This window comes from Leptodactylus fuscus, chromosome 5 (genome assembly GCF_031893055.1).
Source record: "Leptodactylus fuscus isolate aLepFus1 chromosome 5, aLepFus1.hap2, whole genome shotgun sequence".
In the NCBI taxonomy this organism is placed as follows: Eukaryota; Metazoa; Chordata; class Amphibia; order Anura; family Leptodactylidae; genus Leptodactylus; species Leptodactylus fuscus.
Genome location: NC_134269.1, coordinates 93,190,937 through 93,209,598, shown reverse-complemented (window position 1 = coordinate 93,209,598; position 18,662 = coordinate 93,190,937). Strand labels below are relative to the sequence as shown.

Sequence of the window (18,662 nt, the reverse complement as noted above, 5' to 3'; positions counted from 1 at the left end):
ACACATTCTTTCAGATCCTGAAATACACATTTTCTTAATCAGTAAGGAAAACCACACGGTGCAGTGTGAATGTCAATATCTGCACAGAATCAATCATTTTCCACACATTTTATTAAAGAAAATTTATTGAAATTCTGAAATTGTGTATATATTTATATATATATTAAATATTTTTTTCTTTAAATACTTTTATTAATTTTTACTTATAAAAAAACGAAGCAGAATCCTCTTCAAAACAAAGAGGATGTTGGCAAATACACGAGAAGTGATGTTTCTAGAGAATTCTTTTCCTTTGTAAAGAGCTACCTGCTGCTATAACTGTATGGTAATAACCTAACATAAACTCTTTATTACTCTTTTTTTTCTTTCTTTTTATTAACCAAGACCTCTTTTAACCCTTTTACTGCCAGAAGAGTGCACAAATCACTTGCCCTTAAGAATCTTCATATCATCTAATTACACATGGAAACAAGGAGTTGAACAGATGCCTTTATGAAGGTATATTAATATTTTGTCATGAAAACATTTCAGAATAGCCCACATATTCCTCTGTCTAAATGGTTTCTTCTATCTACCTGATTTAGCAAAGACAATGTTGCAAAATTTAGTCCAATGGCTAATCTTAGTAATAGAGAAGATGCTGGCTTCATTATTATACTGCAGGTTTTTCTTGTCTGGAATGATGAGCAGGAAGGTTCCAAGGAGAGGAGTGCTGGAGGTAAGATGTTAACAGAGGTTGGAGGAGTAATAGGAAGAAAGGCACATTTGACCACAACAGAAGATGGGTACGATGACTTCCTAATAGTGCAGGGGTTAGAAGGTTATTGTTAAATAAGCAGGAAAGAGGAAGGGACTTAACATGATTTATGGCAAAAGCAGAGGAATTACATAAAACTGGAGATTGGGGAGAGGAGGTAGACACGATTGAAGACAAACAAAATGGTTCAATAGTTCATCCTGCTCGAAATTTCTGAACAGTTCCACAGTAGTAAGCGAAGATCATGGAATCCAAAGTGGCTCCTGTGATTTATCTGTATACAATAAACTCCTGGCTGCAGTCACAGACTTAGAAAGTGCGACATACCTCTGGCAGAGAAATAGTGAGAAAAGCTGAACCTTCTCCAATTCCATTGAATGTAACAGAAAGTAATGGCTCCAGCACAACAGGTTCCATCCAGTCAGATTGCTCCGTGATTTAGGAGCACCACTTGGTGAAGTATATAGTGCCTGTGCACACAGGAATAAAGCAAGATGCTAGCTGGATATCATACCGCTGATCTGTAATTCAGCAGCAATAAGGCACTCTCCAATACGAGTGTCTGCATTGCACAACCCATGCCAAGGCAGTGCCTTATTGCAACAAGGAAAGCGCAGATTCTGAAATTGGCATGAGGCTGCAGTTATGGCATGCCCCATGTCACAGATGCCTTTTCTTAGCGGACAGTATGGGGCTCCCCAAGAGTCATTCCTGTTCTATTGACTCCATAGGGGAAGTGAAGGCACAAGGACAAAATGTTACATAATATTGCTTATGCAGGCAAGCACTAGAGTACTTGCCTTGATGTCCCTTTAGCTAACCACACAAAAACACACACTAGGTGCAATGAAAGGTGTATCCCAATGAATCATGTGCTTTCAAACTCGTGACAAGTACCAGAGAAATTAAACCTTTCATAGGTATCTCTAAGAAATATATTGTCTGTGCCACTGGCATTGACAAGAGGTTATATAGAGGACGGGACTCTAGCCATGTGCATCTGTCTTCAGCACATAACATATATCAATGAAGAATACTGATGAGAATGGTGTCCAGATAAAGCAGGTGCCTTATTGCAAAGGGTAGGTCATTCCCACCACTAAAAGAGGACACTTAACTTTTACATCTTAAGGACTGTATATGTCAACTAATACCTTTCAGTAACTTAATCCTTATTCATTGCTAAAAGATCTGCAAAGCTGTTTTGATTTTTTTTTTCTTTGCCAAAGTCAAGGGTGTAAGACTAAAGGAATTTGTAGATTGGTTTCAGCTAGAGAAGCATACAGCAGAGTGTCTTGAATACATACATTTAGCAATTCTTCGTCTTCACAGAAAGGCAATATACATTTGCAACCTCATGATGAAATACTATTAGCTATTTAGTCCCGTAACGGCTTGAGAAAACCATATGCTTTGATCATATAGGTGTTGTAATGATCTGAACCATTTGCATTGAATGCATCATTGCTGTTAGAATGTGCTATACAAATGCTGAGTCATTTAAAATTGGTGTCAAAATACATATCCAGCCTGCCAGCTACCCTTTCACTACAGTTTACAACCTCAAAAATATTCTACATGTCTCTTGTTGGGCATAAGTTGTTCTGCAGATCTCTAGCAATAGAAAAGGTCATAGGTTACAAGGGAGTTTTGAGTGAAAGGGTAGGTCCTCTATACCAACAACACTTGCACTTGCTCCAAATGAAAATTCTGCAGACCCTTTTTGTGGCATAGTGGTGTGGCCTTTTAGATCTGAACTTCTTCCCCTAGGAAATAAAGTAAAGTCTGGCGTGAACTGCTGGGGAAAGTGCGGTGAGCCTGGTGCTGGCTGAGGCAAAGAAGGCTGAGAAACAGAAATTGGCCGACCATCTTGCCTCAGTCTGTTAAGAGGCAGAGCTATGCAGCCGCTTGCATGAGACACAATGGGAGCTGTTTGAGGAAGGAGAAGAGACCTGGAAGAACCACAGACTTGGGTGGTTCGGTTAGGGCCTGGACTTAGTGCTAAGGGAGAACTCCCTGGAGAGTCTGATCTTTGAAGTGGAGGTGGTAACACCCATGATGGCTCTGAAGCTCCAGGTAAAGGATGACCTGGTGACCGGGACTGTAAGCCTTGAGATTGTCTAGAAGAGGGAATTGGGAGTTGCTGGTCAGATTTTGATAGTCTTGGTTGACAAGGGGAGGAAGCTTCTAGTCCTGGCGACCACTGTGAAATGTCAAAAGCAGCTGGAGTTGAGCTGGTAGGAATGCGCTGCTGTGTTGGACCCCTGTCAAAGTATGGTACATTAGATGGTGGTCTAGGACTCACACAGGCTGCTGCAGAGAAACCAGCCAATTGATGTACATGGTATGAGGTCTGCTGAGACAATGGCGCCTCGGCTCCTGCTATATGTGAAGGAAAAGATTGTCTCTGCAAGTGTTGGAATTGCCGAGCTGTTACTCCTAATGAAGAACTTGGAGGTCTGAAGATGTTGGCTGGTAGTCGCTGGTGAGTTAAAGGTATAGCAACTGATGTAGTAGCAGCAGCTGCTTGTAAAGGTGCCTGAACCAAAGGTGTCCATATTACAGGGGTTGGAGGAGTTGGGGCAGAGTCTGCCTCAGAATATGTGCAGCGGGGTCCCTGGGCCATCTCACGGTCATGTTGCACAATCTGCTGAATAATCTCATTTTCCTGATAGTTAAGCACTCCTGACCGGAGGTCATGCTGCACCTTATGTAAGAGGAGAGAATTCTTTTTACCTACAAAAAAAAAAAAAATACTTTCAATTAACGTCCACAGCATAGACTGCCACCCAGCAGCACTTGGTCAAGTTCAACTACAACTAAGGTCAAAATATGCTTAGCCTTCGTGTACACTGGACATAGGGAAACAAGACTGTGATCTCTGTACAGCACTACAGAATAATCCAATACAGAATAACAGTTTTTTAATAACGGTAAGGAAGCGCTTCTACACACTCTTTCTTGCCCACTCCCATTTGTATGCGTCTGTGTGAATATGGTAATTAATAAAAAAAAATAATTAAAACGTTTTTAATAGCTCCCCTCCGGAGCTTCGTTACCCTACATCAGGGGTAGGGAACGTACGGCTCTCCAGCTGTTGCAAAACTACAACTCCCAGCATGCATACTGGCTCTGCTGTTCTGGGAACTCCCATGGAAGTGAATGGAGCATGCTGGGAGTTGTAGTTTCACAGCAACTGGAGAGTCAAAGGTTCCCTACCCCTGCCCTACATGAACCCTTCTCTGCCTTGTTGACAGCCACGAGTCAGACTTTCAATCCATTGCTATAGGAATCTTGATATGACTTCCTTAAGACTGCAACAAGATCTAACGTCTAGTTTACTGATGTACACTGTGTCACTGTGTAAATTGGCATGTCAGAGAGGAGGTCCCATGGAGCACAGGTAATTCCATAACTTTTTACGTTTTTTACATCAATTACGGCATTCAAATATGTTTTAAAATGCAGAGGACAAGAAAAAAAATGACAGAAATGCTTCTTTAATGCTGAATAGTTAACAGTGACTTCTTGTATGGAGCAGTAGTAACCCATAGACTTCTATGGTCTTCCCTTTAGCTTTGTATACATTCAATATTCTAGTTTATTTTTGGATGGGTTCCATATGAATCCCACAACCCCATACAATTATTTATTACTTTCAACTTTCTACCACTAGGTCATGTACTACATCTGTTATCACAGTTAACAAAATATATACTGTATTTTTCGGACTATAAGACGCACTTTTTTTCCCCCAAATTTCGGAGGAAAATGAGGGTGTGTCTTATAGTCCGAATGTGGGGGGGGGGGGAGAGCGGATTTGCAGCATGGCCGCGCTACTGCCACCGCTGGTTTTCTGCAGCGGCAGGAGCGTGACAATCTGCAGGCCCCGGCAGCTAAGACAGTCCCCGGCATCTGCCGGTCTATTACAGCAGATGCCGGGGAGTGTCTTAGCTGCTGGGGCCTGCAGATTGCCACGCTCCTGCCGCTGAAGAAAACCAGCGGTGGCATGCTGTAAATCCGCTCCTCCTCCGCAGGTCCCGGCAGTTAGTTAGCCCCGGGGCCGGTCCCCACCGGCCCCATACCTTTAGTGATGCAGGCCGGCTCCTGCACGGCGAGGCCGCAGGAGCCGACCTGTTCCGATGACAGCTGGGAGCCTAATGAAGGCTCCGAGGCCTGTCATAGATATATATTACTATCGCGGCTGGTCTATGACACTCCGCGATAGTAATGTATAGAATCTCCCATAGACGGCAATACACTTGTATTGCCGTCTATGGGACTTGCAATCAAATGATTGCAGGTTCAAGTCCCCTAAGCGGGGGATAATAAAATAGTAAAAAAATAAATAAAAAAAAAACACTTAAAAAAATATAATAAAAAATAAAATAAATAAAAGTTCACCTCCTTTCCCTAGAATACATATAGAAGTATAACATTACTGTGAAACATACACATTAGGTATCCCTGTGTCCGAAAATGCCCGGTCTACTAATAGTTTTATGTACAGTGAACGTCAAAATCAAAAGTGCTAAACCGCTGGGTTTTTCTCTCTGTTTTGCCTCTGAATTAAATAATAGGTGATCTAAGCAATAAACATTTCCCAAAATGGTATATCTAAAAAGTACACCTGGCCCCACAAAAAAAACGCCCTATACATCCCCGTACTGCTGCAGGGTCACCTGTCAATGTGGCCTTGCAGCTGTTCCAAAACTACAACTCCCATACATTAAATATTTTACCATTTTTTGCCTGAAAATTTTTTTTTCCCTATTTTTCTCCTCTAAAACCTGCGTGCGTCTTATAGTCCGAAAAATACGGTACTTGCCATGTATTTCAACAAAATAGGAATAATAATAAAAAGAGATTTAACCTAAGCTAAAACCCTACAACCCCTTTCACAGGGCTGCTCACTGCTCTCCCCGTATAACCAGCTTCCCAACTTCCATCTTACTCTACAAGCCACACCTCACCCTGCACTCACAACCAATTCATTCTCATCTCGTGCCCAACAATAATACTGAATTTATCCAAGCTCTAAGCCATCTCTTCAATCCATCACTCTCTATCACTCTGCCCTTCTCCATTATTATTCAACACAGACAAAACAAATGATACAATAAAACAGATTCTGACATCAAAGCATTTCGACCCAGAAAACCACTTAAGGCAAAAGCTTCATGTAGTGAGCGCTGCCAAAAAATGCAATGTATGGATGGGATTAGCCAAATCCTATCCACTCTGCAGGTACTGTAATACATGCAGGGTTTTTTGCCGTGGCATTTCTGGTGCTGCCAAAACGCTGCATATTCGCAATGTGGGGCCCAGGCCTAAAAGTGGTTTAGGATATACATATATATTCCTTAGTAGGCTCAGGTAGCTTGCTGACTATCCTAATTCATCTTTTAGTACTTATTTACAATATTAGGAAATGTGCTTTTCTAACATTTCAGCTACTCACCAATTCGGTCTAAGCGATCTAGTGCAACACTTTCAAACGCCCGTCTCATCATTGGATACTCTTCCAGAACCTCATTGAAGTGGTCTACACTCAGTGAGTACAATCGGCAGTACGTGTCAGCTCTAACACTGGCAGTTCTTCTTCCTCGTGTCAGCAGGCATATTTCTGAAAGATGTGTTTTAAGGAATATCAGTCTAGTTAAAGATCACTGAAATAAAACATAACCTTTATTGGTAACTGTAAAATTTCATTCATTTATTGAAGTGATTTGTAGCAAAAATCTTGACAAACACAAAAAGATATAAAATGTGGCTTTGGTGTAAGAGGACATACTGTATTGTGGTCTGTTTTTACCCTAAATTCACCCTGACAGGTTCTATTTTTATAATGAGCAATTGCCTTGACAAAGGCGCTTTCAGGGTGATGACCATCTTCTGTCACAGCAGAAATAGGGTTTCCCTGGGTCAGTTCAGGGTAAGAATAAGCTCACAATCTTAGCAGTTTTTGTCAGTCTATGCTCATGCACCACAAATGTGATTTAGCTAGTTTTTATGTTTTTAAAAAAATATTTTTCATGTTTTAATACATATCAAAAGAGATTGCATCTTAGTTCAGTGGCATTTGCTAAATACATACAAACAGATGCTGTGAACAGCGAGACTTCACTACATTTACTGGTCTAGTTTTTAGCCCAGTTTTTAAAAATAACATGAAAAAAATGACATACAGATGTATCAGGGCTAACCCAAACTTCTGCAATTGTTTAAACTCCTCCAGCATGACCTCTTATTACAGAAGACAATAAAAAAAAATTTTTTCAATGGCTTTTCATAGTTTTTTTTGTATTTTGTGATAAGATATCATGCTGCAACAGTTTAACCTATTGCTGAAGTTCAGTTTTACTCTGATGCTACGACTAAGAGGAGTTTCACCTAGAACCACGTCATGAAGATTAAAAGTTAATTTGTATTATAGTTTGTATGGTTTTTGTTTGTTGCTGGATATATTCTGTTCTGAGTGAAGATATCAGGTTAACGCTGCTACATCTGTACATTTGCAACAAATAGTGCCTTAGATAGAAAGCAAAGCGATGTATAAAATAGTCTATCTATCTATCTATCTATCTATCTATCTATCTATCTATCTATCTCCTATCTATCTATCTATCTATCTATCTATCTATAATAATAATAAAAACATTTATTTATATAGCGCCAACATATTCCGCAGCGCTGTACAATTGGTAGGGTTCAAATACAGACAGAAAGATACGTTACAAAGAAAGTCATTTCACACAATGGGACTGAGGACCCTGCTCGCAAGAGCTTACAATCTATGAGGTAGAGGGGGTGACACAAGAGGTAGCAGGATCTTTCTTTCTTTCTTTCTTTCTTTCTTTCTTTCTTTCTTTCTTTCTTTCTTTCTTTCTTTCTTTCTTTCTTTCTTTCTATCTATCTATCTATCTATCTATCTATCTATCTACATATCTATCTACAAAAGCAATAAGCATTACTCTTCATATAACATATGGGTGTCAGCATTGGGTTTGATTCTTCTTTACTGACTCCTCAGATGGGACGTTTCAGTCCTCTCTATGGGACTTTTCTCAGGTGGAATCAATGTCTCTCTTTCCCTATCTTTGTGACATGCAGTATATAATACACAAGTGAATGTACTTACCACCAAAGTAGGATCCATCAGCAAGTTTGGTTTCTTTACTGCCTTTACTCAAGATACTGACAACACCATGCTGTATAAAGAACATCTTCTTGCCAACTGTTCCCTCTCGAATAAGATAGTCTCCTGGTTGAAAAACCTCAAACCGTAGCTTTGTTAGCATCGAGGTCACAAAATTCGGGTCAGCATTGGCAAAAAGTGGCATAGAGGCCACTAGTTTACGGCAGTTAAAATTAATGATCTCCTATTAAAAGAGAACAGGGTAAGATAAGACAAGATAATTTACATTCTTTGGTAAGTTTAGAAGCAGAGATGAACAAGGCACATTGCTGTTGGCACTGAAAATGCAGCTCATTTATATTATAAAATGAGATATGAAGCTCCATCTTACTCCTGATGTGCGTACAGAAAAACCCTACATGTAGGTTTTTTCTGTCCGCTTGAATAGTCGGACATCTTTACAAACGGACACTTAAGGACAGGCACGGAGTGCAAAAGAATGCACCTGATCGCCATTTAAATGAATGAAAAGTGTCACGGACACAGCTAGTGTCCGCTCCTAATGTCCGTGCGAGATTTTGAACGGACACTAGCAGTGGACACTACCTATCGGACAATTACGGTAGTGTGAACGCCTCCTTAGTGTCTGTTAAAGTCTGTTATGATAGGTGTCCATTTTTTTGGGTTTTATAACGGAATTCAATGGTAGTGCGAACCCCGAGATGTTGTGGACTGCGTGATTTTATCACACTCACTGGTCCAGTTTCTAACGCAGTTCAGGTTAACTATGCTATATCTGTACATATGTGACAAATAGTGCCTTACATAGATAGCAGTGCAATGAATATATTAGTTGTCTATGTATCTATAACAGATAACTGCATCTACAACAGTTACTGTGGTATGTTTTACGTGGCTTGTCACATAATGAAGAATGATTAACTACACCCTCCATCTTTGCACACAATACAAAGCACTTGCCAAATATTATAAGTATCATTTCATATCAGATACAGTTGAGAAAACGGATTCCAGACACCTCTGGAGGTGTCCTAACTCCCGAGAACAAAAATTTAAACCCAACAACCCAATCCTTATCTACTCCTACATCCGCCGGGGAAGGCTAGGAGGATCTCATGCATATTGTTGGTTTGGACAGCACACATCCAATGTGAATGGCCAGTTCATTTACGTCACATTCATCATTTAAGCTTCTGTTATAATATGCTACAGATTCTCTTTTAAAAGATATGCACATGTCTTACCTCCCTCAGAGGTTCACTCAACTCGCCAAGAATACTTTCTTCATCAAACATTTTTCCTTGGTAGCGATGTTCATAGTAGTCGTGAATCCGCTGGCGCATATCTGCTGGGAGCTTGTGAAATGACATGTACTGTTCCACTTGTTTGTACTGAAAATAAAAGGAAATACATGTATTTATGAAACGGGATAGAAGACTTTCCTTTTGACTGATTTCTAAAATGTTCAGTAATATTTCAATATATGCAAAGGCACAGCATGTCTCCTCCATTCCAATTAGTGGCTCATATTTATTTTAGGTAGTTGCTGATGAACATAGAAAAAAACACCAGGTTTTAGAATGTGTTAAGAGAAGCCTCAATATTTAAAGATGTCATTAGCATTATCCATCCAATGCCATTTTATTATATTGGGGGAAATTCTCCAGCCTTGTTCTCCACAATTCTGTCACAAAGTAGAGTTTTGTGACTTTTTGAGCTGTGAAAATGTTGCAATATTTTGTATTCTTACAATACTCCACTTTGGAAAAATGGGTGGGAAATTCGGCGTTGTTAGCCTTTGTAGAAGTCTGTACACCAGATTAAGTCAATGTGATTTAAAAAGTCACAATCTGACTTCAATGGGTGGGGGGTTTTGAAGGTGGAGTAACAGCTCAAGACAGGAGTGTTTGACTTATATCATAGATGCATCAAATTGTTCAAATATTGTGTGATATTTGATAAATTTGCAACAAATTACACAAATACAAACTCAAGCAAAACTGACTCTATAAATGACGCTTATGATAAATCCACCCCCTTATGTTGTTCCCCTGCTAAATAATTCATTTTCAGCCTCTCAAGAAAAACTCTCTGTTTTGTCAGAATCTGCACAATCCTTACACAGAGGTCTGGTTAGTGTTGTAGATATTTCTTTCTGCATATACCAGATGTCTATGAAATGATTTATTCTAATGCCTACTAAGTGTCTGAGCATAGTACTTAAAAGGGATTTTTCTGGGCTAAAAATATTGATGATCAATCCTATGGTTAGGTCATCAATATCACATTGGTGACAGTCTGACACCATGAACCGTCACAGATCAGCTGTTCTCGTTAAGTGATACACAGAGAATGGAGCAGGAAGCAGACAGGTCCATTTTCTGTATAGCAGCCAGACCATGTACTGCAGATCAGCTCGTATTCTCAGATGCTGAGAACAGCTGAACAGTGGAGGTGCAGGGTATCAGACCACCACTGGGATAGGTCATCAATATTTTAGCCCAGAAAAAATGCATTAAAATTCTGCAGTGCACTGGAGCTTATGGATCACCAGCAAGACATTATAAAAATTTATTATACAGTAAAAATCAGCCTAGATATGCCCTACACTACCGCACACTGTCATATCACATGCAAACGTAATATAATAGCAGCTAGTAATAAAACCGCAATACAACATTAACATGCAGAGGCTCCTGGAAACTTAGGACTGGTTAGTAGAATATGGTAAAACTTCTAATAAAATACTATACACATAAACACAGGGTGACAGAGTGCTTGGTAGTGTAGAAGATACAAATGAGAAGCCAGCAGTCATGACTAAATATATACAGGGCATGAAAGAATGCCTAGGCATGTCAGTGATGTATAGATGTCGTAGAATTAGTGACCATATGTTACGTGGAAATAATATATAGATGCATTTTACTACATATATCCCTGTGCTTTGTTCCATTGTTATGTGGGGACAATACCCTATACAACCAATAACACACACATTATTTTTATTTTGTATTTCTTTTTTTCTAATTCATATTTAGCAGTAATGGTTATTTGACACTCTATGGTTATGTTAAAACATTGTCTTTTGCAGACGTATATGGTGATATGTAAGGTTATACAGTCTCATATAGGAAATATCTTCACGTGTAGTTCCGAGAAGCAGTCTCTGGGTGGTGGTATATGATTTTTCTAAGTAGCAGATTTTCTTATAGCTATATAGCATCGGTTCTCAGATTTTGCAATTATTTCTTCACATATTAAAAAAATTTTGGACATAATTTAGTCAGGCCTTCAGCAAGGAATAGATAATAAAGAATAATTCTGGACCCTTTACTGACCACCACAAGAATATTGTCCTTACACAGTATAATGCCCCCTTTACTGGCCGCAAAAGTATAACTCCCCTTTGGTGACCCTCCACATAATATATTGGACCTCACACAGTATAACGCCCCTTTATTGGTTCCAATCAGAATGTTGCCCCCCTTACTGGCCACCATACAGTGTTTTGCTAATTTTATTAGTCTCCAAACAATGTACTGACCATTAATTTGCGTAATGGCGTAATGTGTGGGGCCCTAAGGTGCCAAGAGAAGGTGGGACTGGCAAGAAATCACAACTGGTGAGTAATGAATATCAGCCGTTTCCTGTTGATACAATCCTATAGGTAATTTAAAAAAAGAAGCAAGTCCACTGCTGGAATGGGTACTTCTATCATTACAGATTTAAGCACTCGTTGGCTCCCAGGCCACCACTCTCCTGAATCATCATTCGTCAGGGTCAGTAAGGGGGTTATTTAAACCGGCAATTCGCCCTCTTGTGTATGTCCCCGACACAATGCACCTGATAAATAACATGGAGCTAATTTCAACTGGTGTCCAAAGGATCAGTTCATCCTGACTCATGTAAAAAGACATACAAAACATGTAGTACTGCACTATACTGTAGAGAGGTCTACTAGTCAGACTGCATGCATTTCACCAACACGGGTGTTTTACCAGAGAAATAAACATGCTGATCTTTTGGACCTTCTAGCCAAGCACTGTATGTCGAAAATAGTAACCCAATATACTAAGGGCAAGTTCAGACGGAGATTTTTGGTCCCGTTTGGTCAGGTTTCGGACCAAAAACCGGGTAGCCGTGGCTGAAAGTAGCCGGGTAGCCGTGACTGAAAGCCGGTGAATGGGCCTAGTCTGGAGGAGGAAGTGTCTTCAGTGCCAAATCGTGAGGCGAAACGGCCGGAAGAATGAGCACCTCACTCAAAAAACTCCTGAGTGGCTCTCATTGATTTCAATGGGAGCCATCTTTTTGGTCAGGACTTTGCGGCGGATACGGCCTCAAAATCCTGACCAAAAAACTCTGTGTGAACTTACCCTAATAGTTAGGCAAGGCAAACTTAAAGTGGTTTTCCCATCTCAGTGTTTCAGCAGTCTGCTTGCAGTTTCTTCTTCTCACTTCCTGTATTTCCCCCCCCCCTTCTTGCTGAATGGGCCTGAGAAGTCTTACAACACTTATACAGCTCAGATAATATGCACAACGTGTAGAGAACAGGCTCAGTGTTATCTGTGTGTTTACATAAAGATATAACAGATTTGGCTTTATCAGCAAAACTGCAATTAGTTGAGTGTCCTATATGTCTGTGGTTATAGCAAGGCTGTATAAACCATGGGAGGAATAAGTTCACATTGCAGGCAAACAAAGCAGCATTTCTAAAGCAATATATTTATTGAAAGTCTTCAATTTACATAAGCTACCACTATAGATAGGATTCTTGAGGTAGGACAAACCCTTTTAAAAATTCATCAGATGTCTGATGCTGGATAATAAATATGGTGTATCTTTTTGTTGACACAATTTTAGCAGAGACATGGCTAAAAATCATGAACACAGTATGAACATGATGCAGTATATTTGAGGCAGTAGCACTGCATTGCTAGGCTAAACAAGCTCTATTTGGGAAAAGGGCATTGTTATAATTAAGCAATTTGAGGCCGCTGGCTGAATCAGCAATTGCTATGTGTTGTGAATAATTAATATGCAAATATCTTATAAGTATAATTTTGTGCAATATTTTAAGTTTCCACCTCAGGCAGAATAATAACTAAGTATATCACTTTATAGTATAACAAGTACATGATTTGTTTTTTACTTCAAAGTTATAACTAAATGACCCAATGCATATACAGTCCTATGAAAAAGTTTGGGCACCCCTATTAATCTTAATCATTTTTAGTTCTAAATATTTTGGTATTTGCAACAGCCATTTCAGTTTGATATATCTAATAACTGATGGACACAGTAATATTTCAGGATTGAAATGAGGTTTATTGTACTAACAGAAAATGTGCAATATGCATTAAACCAAAATTTGACCGGTGCAAAAATATGAGCACCTCAACAGAAAAGTGACATTAATATTTAGTAGATCCTCCTTTTGCAAAGATAACAGCCTCTAGTCGCTTCCTGTAGCTTTTAATCAGTTCCTGGATCCTGGATAAAGGTATTTTGGACAAACAATTCAAGTTCAGTTAAGTTAGATGGTCGCCGAGCATGGACAGCCCGCTTCAAATCATCCCACAGATGTTCAATGATATTCAGGTCTGGGGACTGGGATGGCCATTCCAGAACATTGTAATTGTTCCTCTGCATGAATGCCTGAGGATTTGGAGCGGTGTTTTGGATCATTGTCTTGCTGAAATATCCATCCCCGGCGTAACTTCAACTTCGTCACTGATTCTTGAACATTATTCTCAAGAATCTGCTGATACTGAGTGGAATCCATGCGACCCTCAACTTTAACAAGATTCCCGGTGCCGGCATTGGCTACACAGCCCCAAAGCATGATGGAACCTCCACCAAATTTTACAGTGGGTAGCAAGTGTTTTTCTTGGAATGCTGTTTCTTTTTGGACGCCATGCATAACGCCTTTTTTTATAACCAAACAACTCAATCTTTGTTTCCAAAATGAAGTTGGCTTCTCCAAATGCGCTTTTGCATACCTCAGGCAACTCTATTTGTGGCGTACGTGCAGAAACGGCTTCTTTCTCATCACTCTCCCTGACAGCTTCTCCTTGTGCAAAGTGCGCTGTATTGTTACCGATGCACAGTGACACCATCTGCAGCAAGATGATGCTGAAGCTCTTTGGAGGTGGTCTGTGGATTGTCCTTGACTGTTCTCACCATTCTTCTTCTCTGCCTTTCTGATATTTTTCTTGGCCTGCCACTTCTGGGCTTAACAAGAACTGTCCCTGTGGTCTTCCATTTCCTTACTATGTTCCTCACAGTGGAAACTGACAGGTTAAATCTCTGAGACAACGTTTTGTATCCTTCCCCTGAACAACTATGTTGAACAATCTTTGTTTTCAGATCATTTGAGAGCGGGCTGTCCATGTTCGGCGACCATCAAACTTAACTGAACTTGAATTGTTTTGTAGAAAGAAATGGTCCAAAATACCTTCATCCAGGATCCAGGAACTGATTAAAAGCTACAGGAAGCAACTAGAGGCTGTTATCTTTGCAAAAGGAGGATCTACTAAATATTAATGTCACTTTTCTGTTGAGGTGCCCATATTTTTGCACCGGTCAAATTTTGGTTTAATGCATATTGCGCATTTTCTGTTAGTACAATAAACCTCATTTCAATCCTGAAATATTGCTGTGTCCATCAGTTATTAGATATATCAAACTGAAATGGCTGTTGCAAGCACCAAAATATTTAGAACTAAAAATGATTAAGATTAATAGGGGTGCCCAAACTTTTTCATAGGACTGTATAAGCACTTAGTTTTCAATATAGTCATTATTCATAGAAATGTCTATGCACAGACAACTCAATACAAATGAATATTAGCACCCAAATATGATCTACCTGTTCCATATTTAACAAAGACTCACAATAACTACCACAAAGCAGGTCTACTTCACCACACTCATATCTGCACTTTCTCGCAATCCCAAACAGCTATTCACCACCTTCAACTCCCTCCTCTGTCCTCCTGTGCCCCTTCCGACGTCACTTATCTCAGCTGCCGACTTCGCCTCTTACTTCAAAACTAAAATCGACACCATTAGAGACAGTCTCACCCTACTCCCCCAACAACCCCTCTACCCAACTACTTGCTGCTCCTCATCCTTGACCTGATTTATCCACCATCACTGATGAAAAACTCTCCTCCCTAATCTCTAAATCCCACCTTACCTCCTGCGCACTTGACCCGATCCAGTCACATCTCATCCCCAAACTGAAGTCTGAAGTCATTACTCCGGCTCTAACCCATCTCTTCAACCTATCCCTAGCCAATGGATCCTTCCCCTCCACCTTCAAACACGCCAAAGTCACACCTATACTTAAGAAACCGTCCCTCGACTCGTCTTCTCTAACCAATTATCGTCTCACTGCTCCCGTATGCCTCAAAACTACTTGAGCAACACGTCCACTCCGAAATCTCCTCCTATCTCTCGTCCAACCTGCTTTTTGACAGACTTCAGTCAGGCTTCAGACCCCGTCACTGCAGAGAAACTACCCTAACCAAAGTCACTAATGACCTTCTAGCCGCCATAGCCAAGCGCCATTACTCTCCTCCTCCTTGACCTCTCCTCTGCCTTTGACATAGTCGACCATTCCCTCCTGTTAGAAATTCTCTCATCCCTTGGTATCTCAGACCTGGCCCATTCCTGGATCTCCTCATACCTCACTGATCGCACATTCAGAGTCTCCCACTCGCACACCACCTCCTCACCACGCCCTCTCTCTGTAGGTGTCCCTAAAGGCTCCGTCCTAGGACCCCTCCTGTTCTCCATCTATACCCTTGGCCTGGGCCAACTCATAGAATCTCAGGGTTTCCAGTACCATTGCTATGCCGATGACACCCAAATATACATCTCTGGACCAGACATTACCTCTCTGTTGGCCAGAGTCCCAGATTGTTTAACTGCTGTAGCCTCCTTCTTCGCCTCCCGCTTTCTCAAACTCAATATGGACAAAACGGAGTTCATAATCTTTGCCCCACCCCGTATGGCCCCTCCACCTGACCCATCTATCAAAGTCAACGGAACCACACTTACCCCTGTTCCACAGGCCCGATGCCTTGGGGTAACCCTGGACTCCAACCTATCCTTCAAGTCTCACGTTCATACCCTTAACACTTCCTGCCACCTCCAACTCAAGAACATCCACGAAATCCGCTCCTTCCTCACCCCTGAAACTACTAAGACACTCGTCCAGGCTCTCATAATCTCTCGCCTAGATTACTGCAACACCCTTCTCCATGGACTCCCAGCTAACACCCTCGCCCTCCTCCAGTCCACCTTAAACTGTGCTGCTTGCTTAATTCACCTCACCCCCTGTTCTTCATCAGCTGCACCCCTCTGCCAGTCCCTCCACTGGCTACCCATAACCCAGTGAATTGAGTTCAAGCTACTAACATTAACATACAAAGCCATCCACAACCTGTCCCCTCCATATATCTCCAACCTAATCTCCCGCTACCTGCCCACACGTAACCTCAGATCCTCCAATGACCTCCTACTCCGCTCTGCTCTCATCCGCTCCTCATACAACCATCTACACGATTTCTCCCGTGCATCCCCCATACTCTGGAACTCCTTACCACGACACATAAGACTGACCCCCACAATCACAGGCTTCAAGAGGGCCCTGAAGACTCACCTATTCAGGAAGGCCTACAACCTCCAATAACACCATCACTGCACTGCTATCTGTACAGTCTCCCCCTCTCCTGTCTCTACCCCCTCCCCTCATAGATTGTAAGCCCTTGCGGGCAGAGCCCTCTATACCACTGTGCCAGTCGGTCACTGTTAGTATTATATCTACCTGTATATTTTGTGTACTGTATGTAAAACCCCAAATGTAAAGCACCATGGAATTAATGGTGCTATATAAATACACAATAATAAATAATAAACTATAATACATTTTAGGTGAAGATAATAAATACTGTTTAGAGGTAGTGTGAACAGCCATATACCTTTTCTTGATACTGACGCCGCGATGAATCTAGGGACTGGATAAGTGCTGTAGCATGGCCAATGAACATGGCATAGCAAGTTGCACCAACAATCATGCTCAGCATGGTAAGCCAGACATCTGACATGCCCACTGGCGCCTGCTGCCCGTACCCGATGCACAACATGTGACTCATGGCTTTGAAAAGAGCATAGGAATATTGCTTTCCCCAAGAGGCATTCTGTAACAGAGAGAAAAGAAAAGGTTTTCCACTTATAATATCACAAACTCAACAGAATGGGTCAGTGCAGCGTCAGCTGTCTTAAGATAAGGGTGTTATTCATCATAGTGCTATTGTCATGAAGTGAATAAGTTCATGCATGAGCAGACACAGAAGTCAAGTCAATGTCTTGTAGTAACTGGAGTAAATAGCTTAACAACAGTCATTATTGTATTCACAATATGCATTAAATGATATTTTCATTAGCTATGTCATAAATAGAAGGGTTTGTCTAGCGTTGTATTGAAGTTACATCATGACCACTGGCAGTCTGAGCCTCACTGTTCAGACATTCATGGCATCCCTAACTTATAGGACATCACTATGTAGAACTGAGAAACCTTATTTGACTTTACAGTGACAATGTTAAGAAGTTATATGGAATCAAAGAAAGAACTTTAATATTTTCCATTGTGCATTGTTTGGTGTCTGCACCCAGTCACGTGTTCACATCACTTGTGCCATATATTATGTATTATGGACACGGTGCTGGACATAGAAAAGTGGAGGCTTATCCTTATATTACCAATGCCATAAAAGTGTTACATTCAGTCCCAATTATACTCTGGAGTCAAAATAATTCTTATGAATAAGAAGGATGATGAGGTCAAGGGCTGATCAGAGTCTCAGTGCTGTGGTGGGGGTCAGTTTTTATATTACAAAAATGGTTCTATTGGATATATTACATGGAAACTGCAATTCTTTATTTTCTGAATATTTCTTACAGGTACTACAATTTGACTTTGTAGAGCATGCCACTGTGGTGCTTGTTCGCCTGCCTGACTGAGGTTATACATAGAGGTTATACTATATCCTCTGCCTTTTTTTTTTATTTTCTCTCCATTTCCCCTGCCACTTTCTCTTGCCCCTACCATTGTTTGCTGTCTCTCCTCTTTATTTCATTTTCTTTGCACTTGTCCTCCTTTTGTACTCCCAAACCAATAATTGTGCCATGTAAGCACCTTTAGTAAGACCAGAAACATCATAAAACTGATGAAGCAGTGCGGAGAAAATCATCTTTTTATGGATATGCAAATCAGCCTGCAAGTACATCTCTGACGGGGCCGGCTTTCCCAGGTTTGTCTACAAACAACTGTGATGCAAATAGAGGTTAAAATGCCAATCACAAGTAATAGCAAGACATTGTTCACCAATTCAACAGGAAAGCTATTGCATTTGCAACTGTCTGTAGACAGGTCTGGCAAATGAAGCCCCAGTGCACTTGCAAGCTGATTTACATATCAAGATAAAGATGATTATCTCTGCATTGCTTAATTGGTTTGTGGCCATAAAGGTTTATTTCTGCCCCCTATATGGCAATAGACATTTTGGACCTGATAATCTCCCTTTAATGTAGCCGTGGCTTGTTGGGCAGACAGTGATTATTCTTAACTGTATTATACACATGCACACTTAGCTCAGAATCTGTAATGAGGACCCTACCTACTATTTAGAATAGTGGTATATTTTATGTGGAAGGAAGACATTTAGGACCCCC

At 40.7% G+C, this 18,662-nt stretch overlaps 1 protein-coding gene across 1 annotated transcript in view; it reads right to left on the bottom strand.

Moving 5' to 3' along the window:
• Positions 1–247: 247 nt before the first annotated feature.
• HCN4 (hyperpolarization activated cyclic nucleotide gated potassium channel 4) overlaps positions 248–18,662 on the bottom strand; it is a 119,854-nt gene continuing 101,439 nt past the window's right edge. The window contains exons 4-8 of the mRNA XM_075273682.1: positions 16,907–17,125; positions 9,161–9,307; positions 7,899–8,139; positions 6,219–6,383; positions 248–3,493 (exon numbers count right to left, since the gene is read on the bottom strand). Of these exons, the coding sequence (XP_075129783.1) occupies positions 2,388–3,493; positions 6,219–6,383; positions 7,899–8,139; positions 9,161–9,307; positions 16,907–17,125 (1,878 nt within the window). The 3' untranslated portion in view covers positions 248–2,387. The remainder of the gene's footprint in view (positions 3,494–6,218; positions 6,384–7,898; positions 8,140–9,160; positions 9,308–16,906; positions 17,126–18,662) is intronic.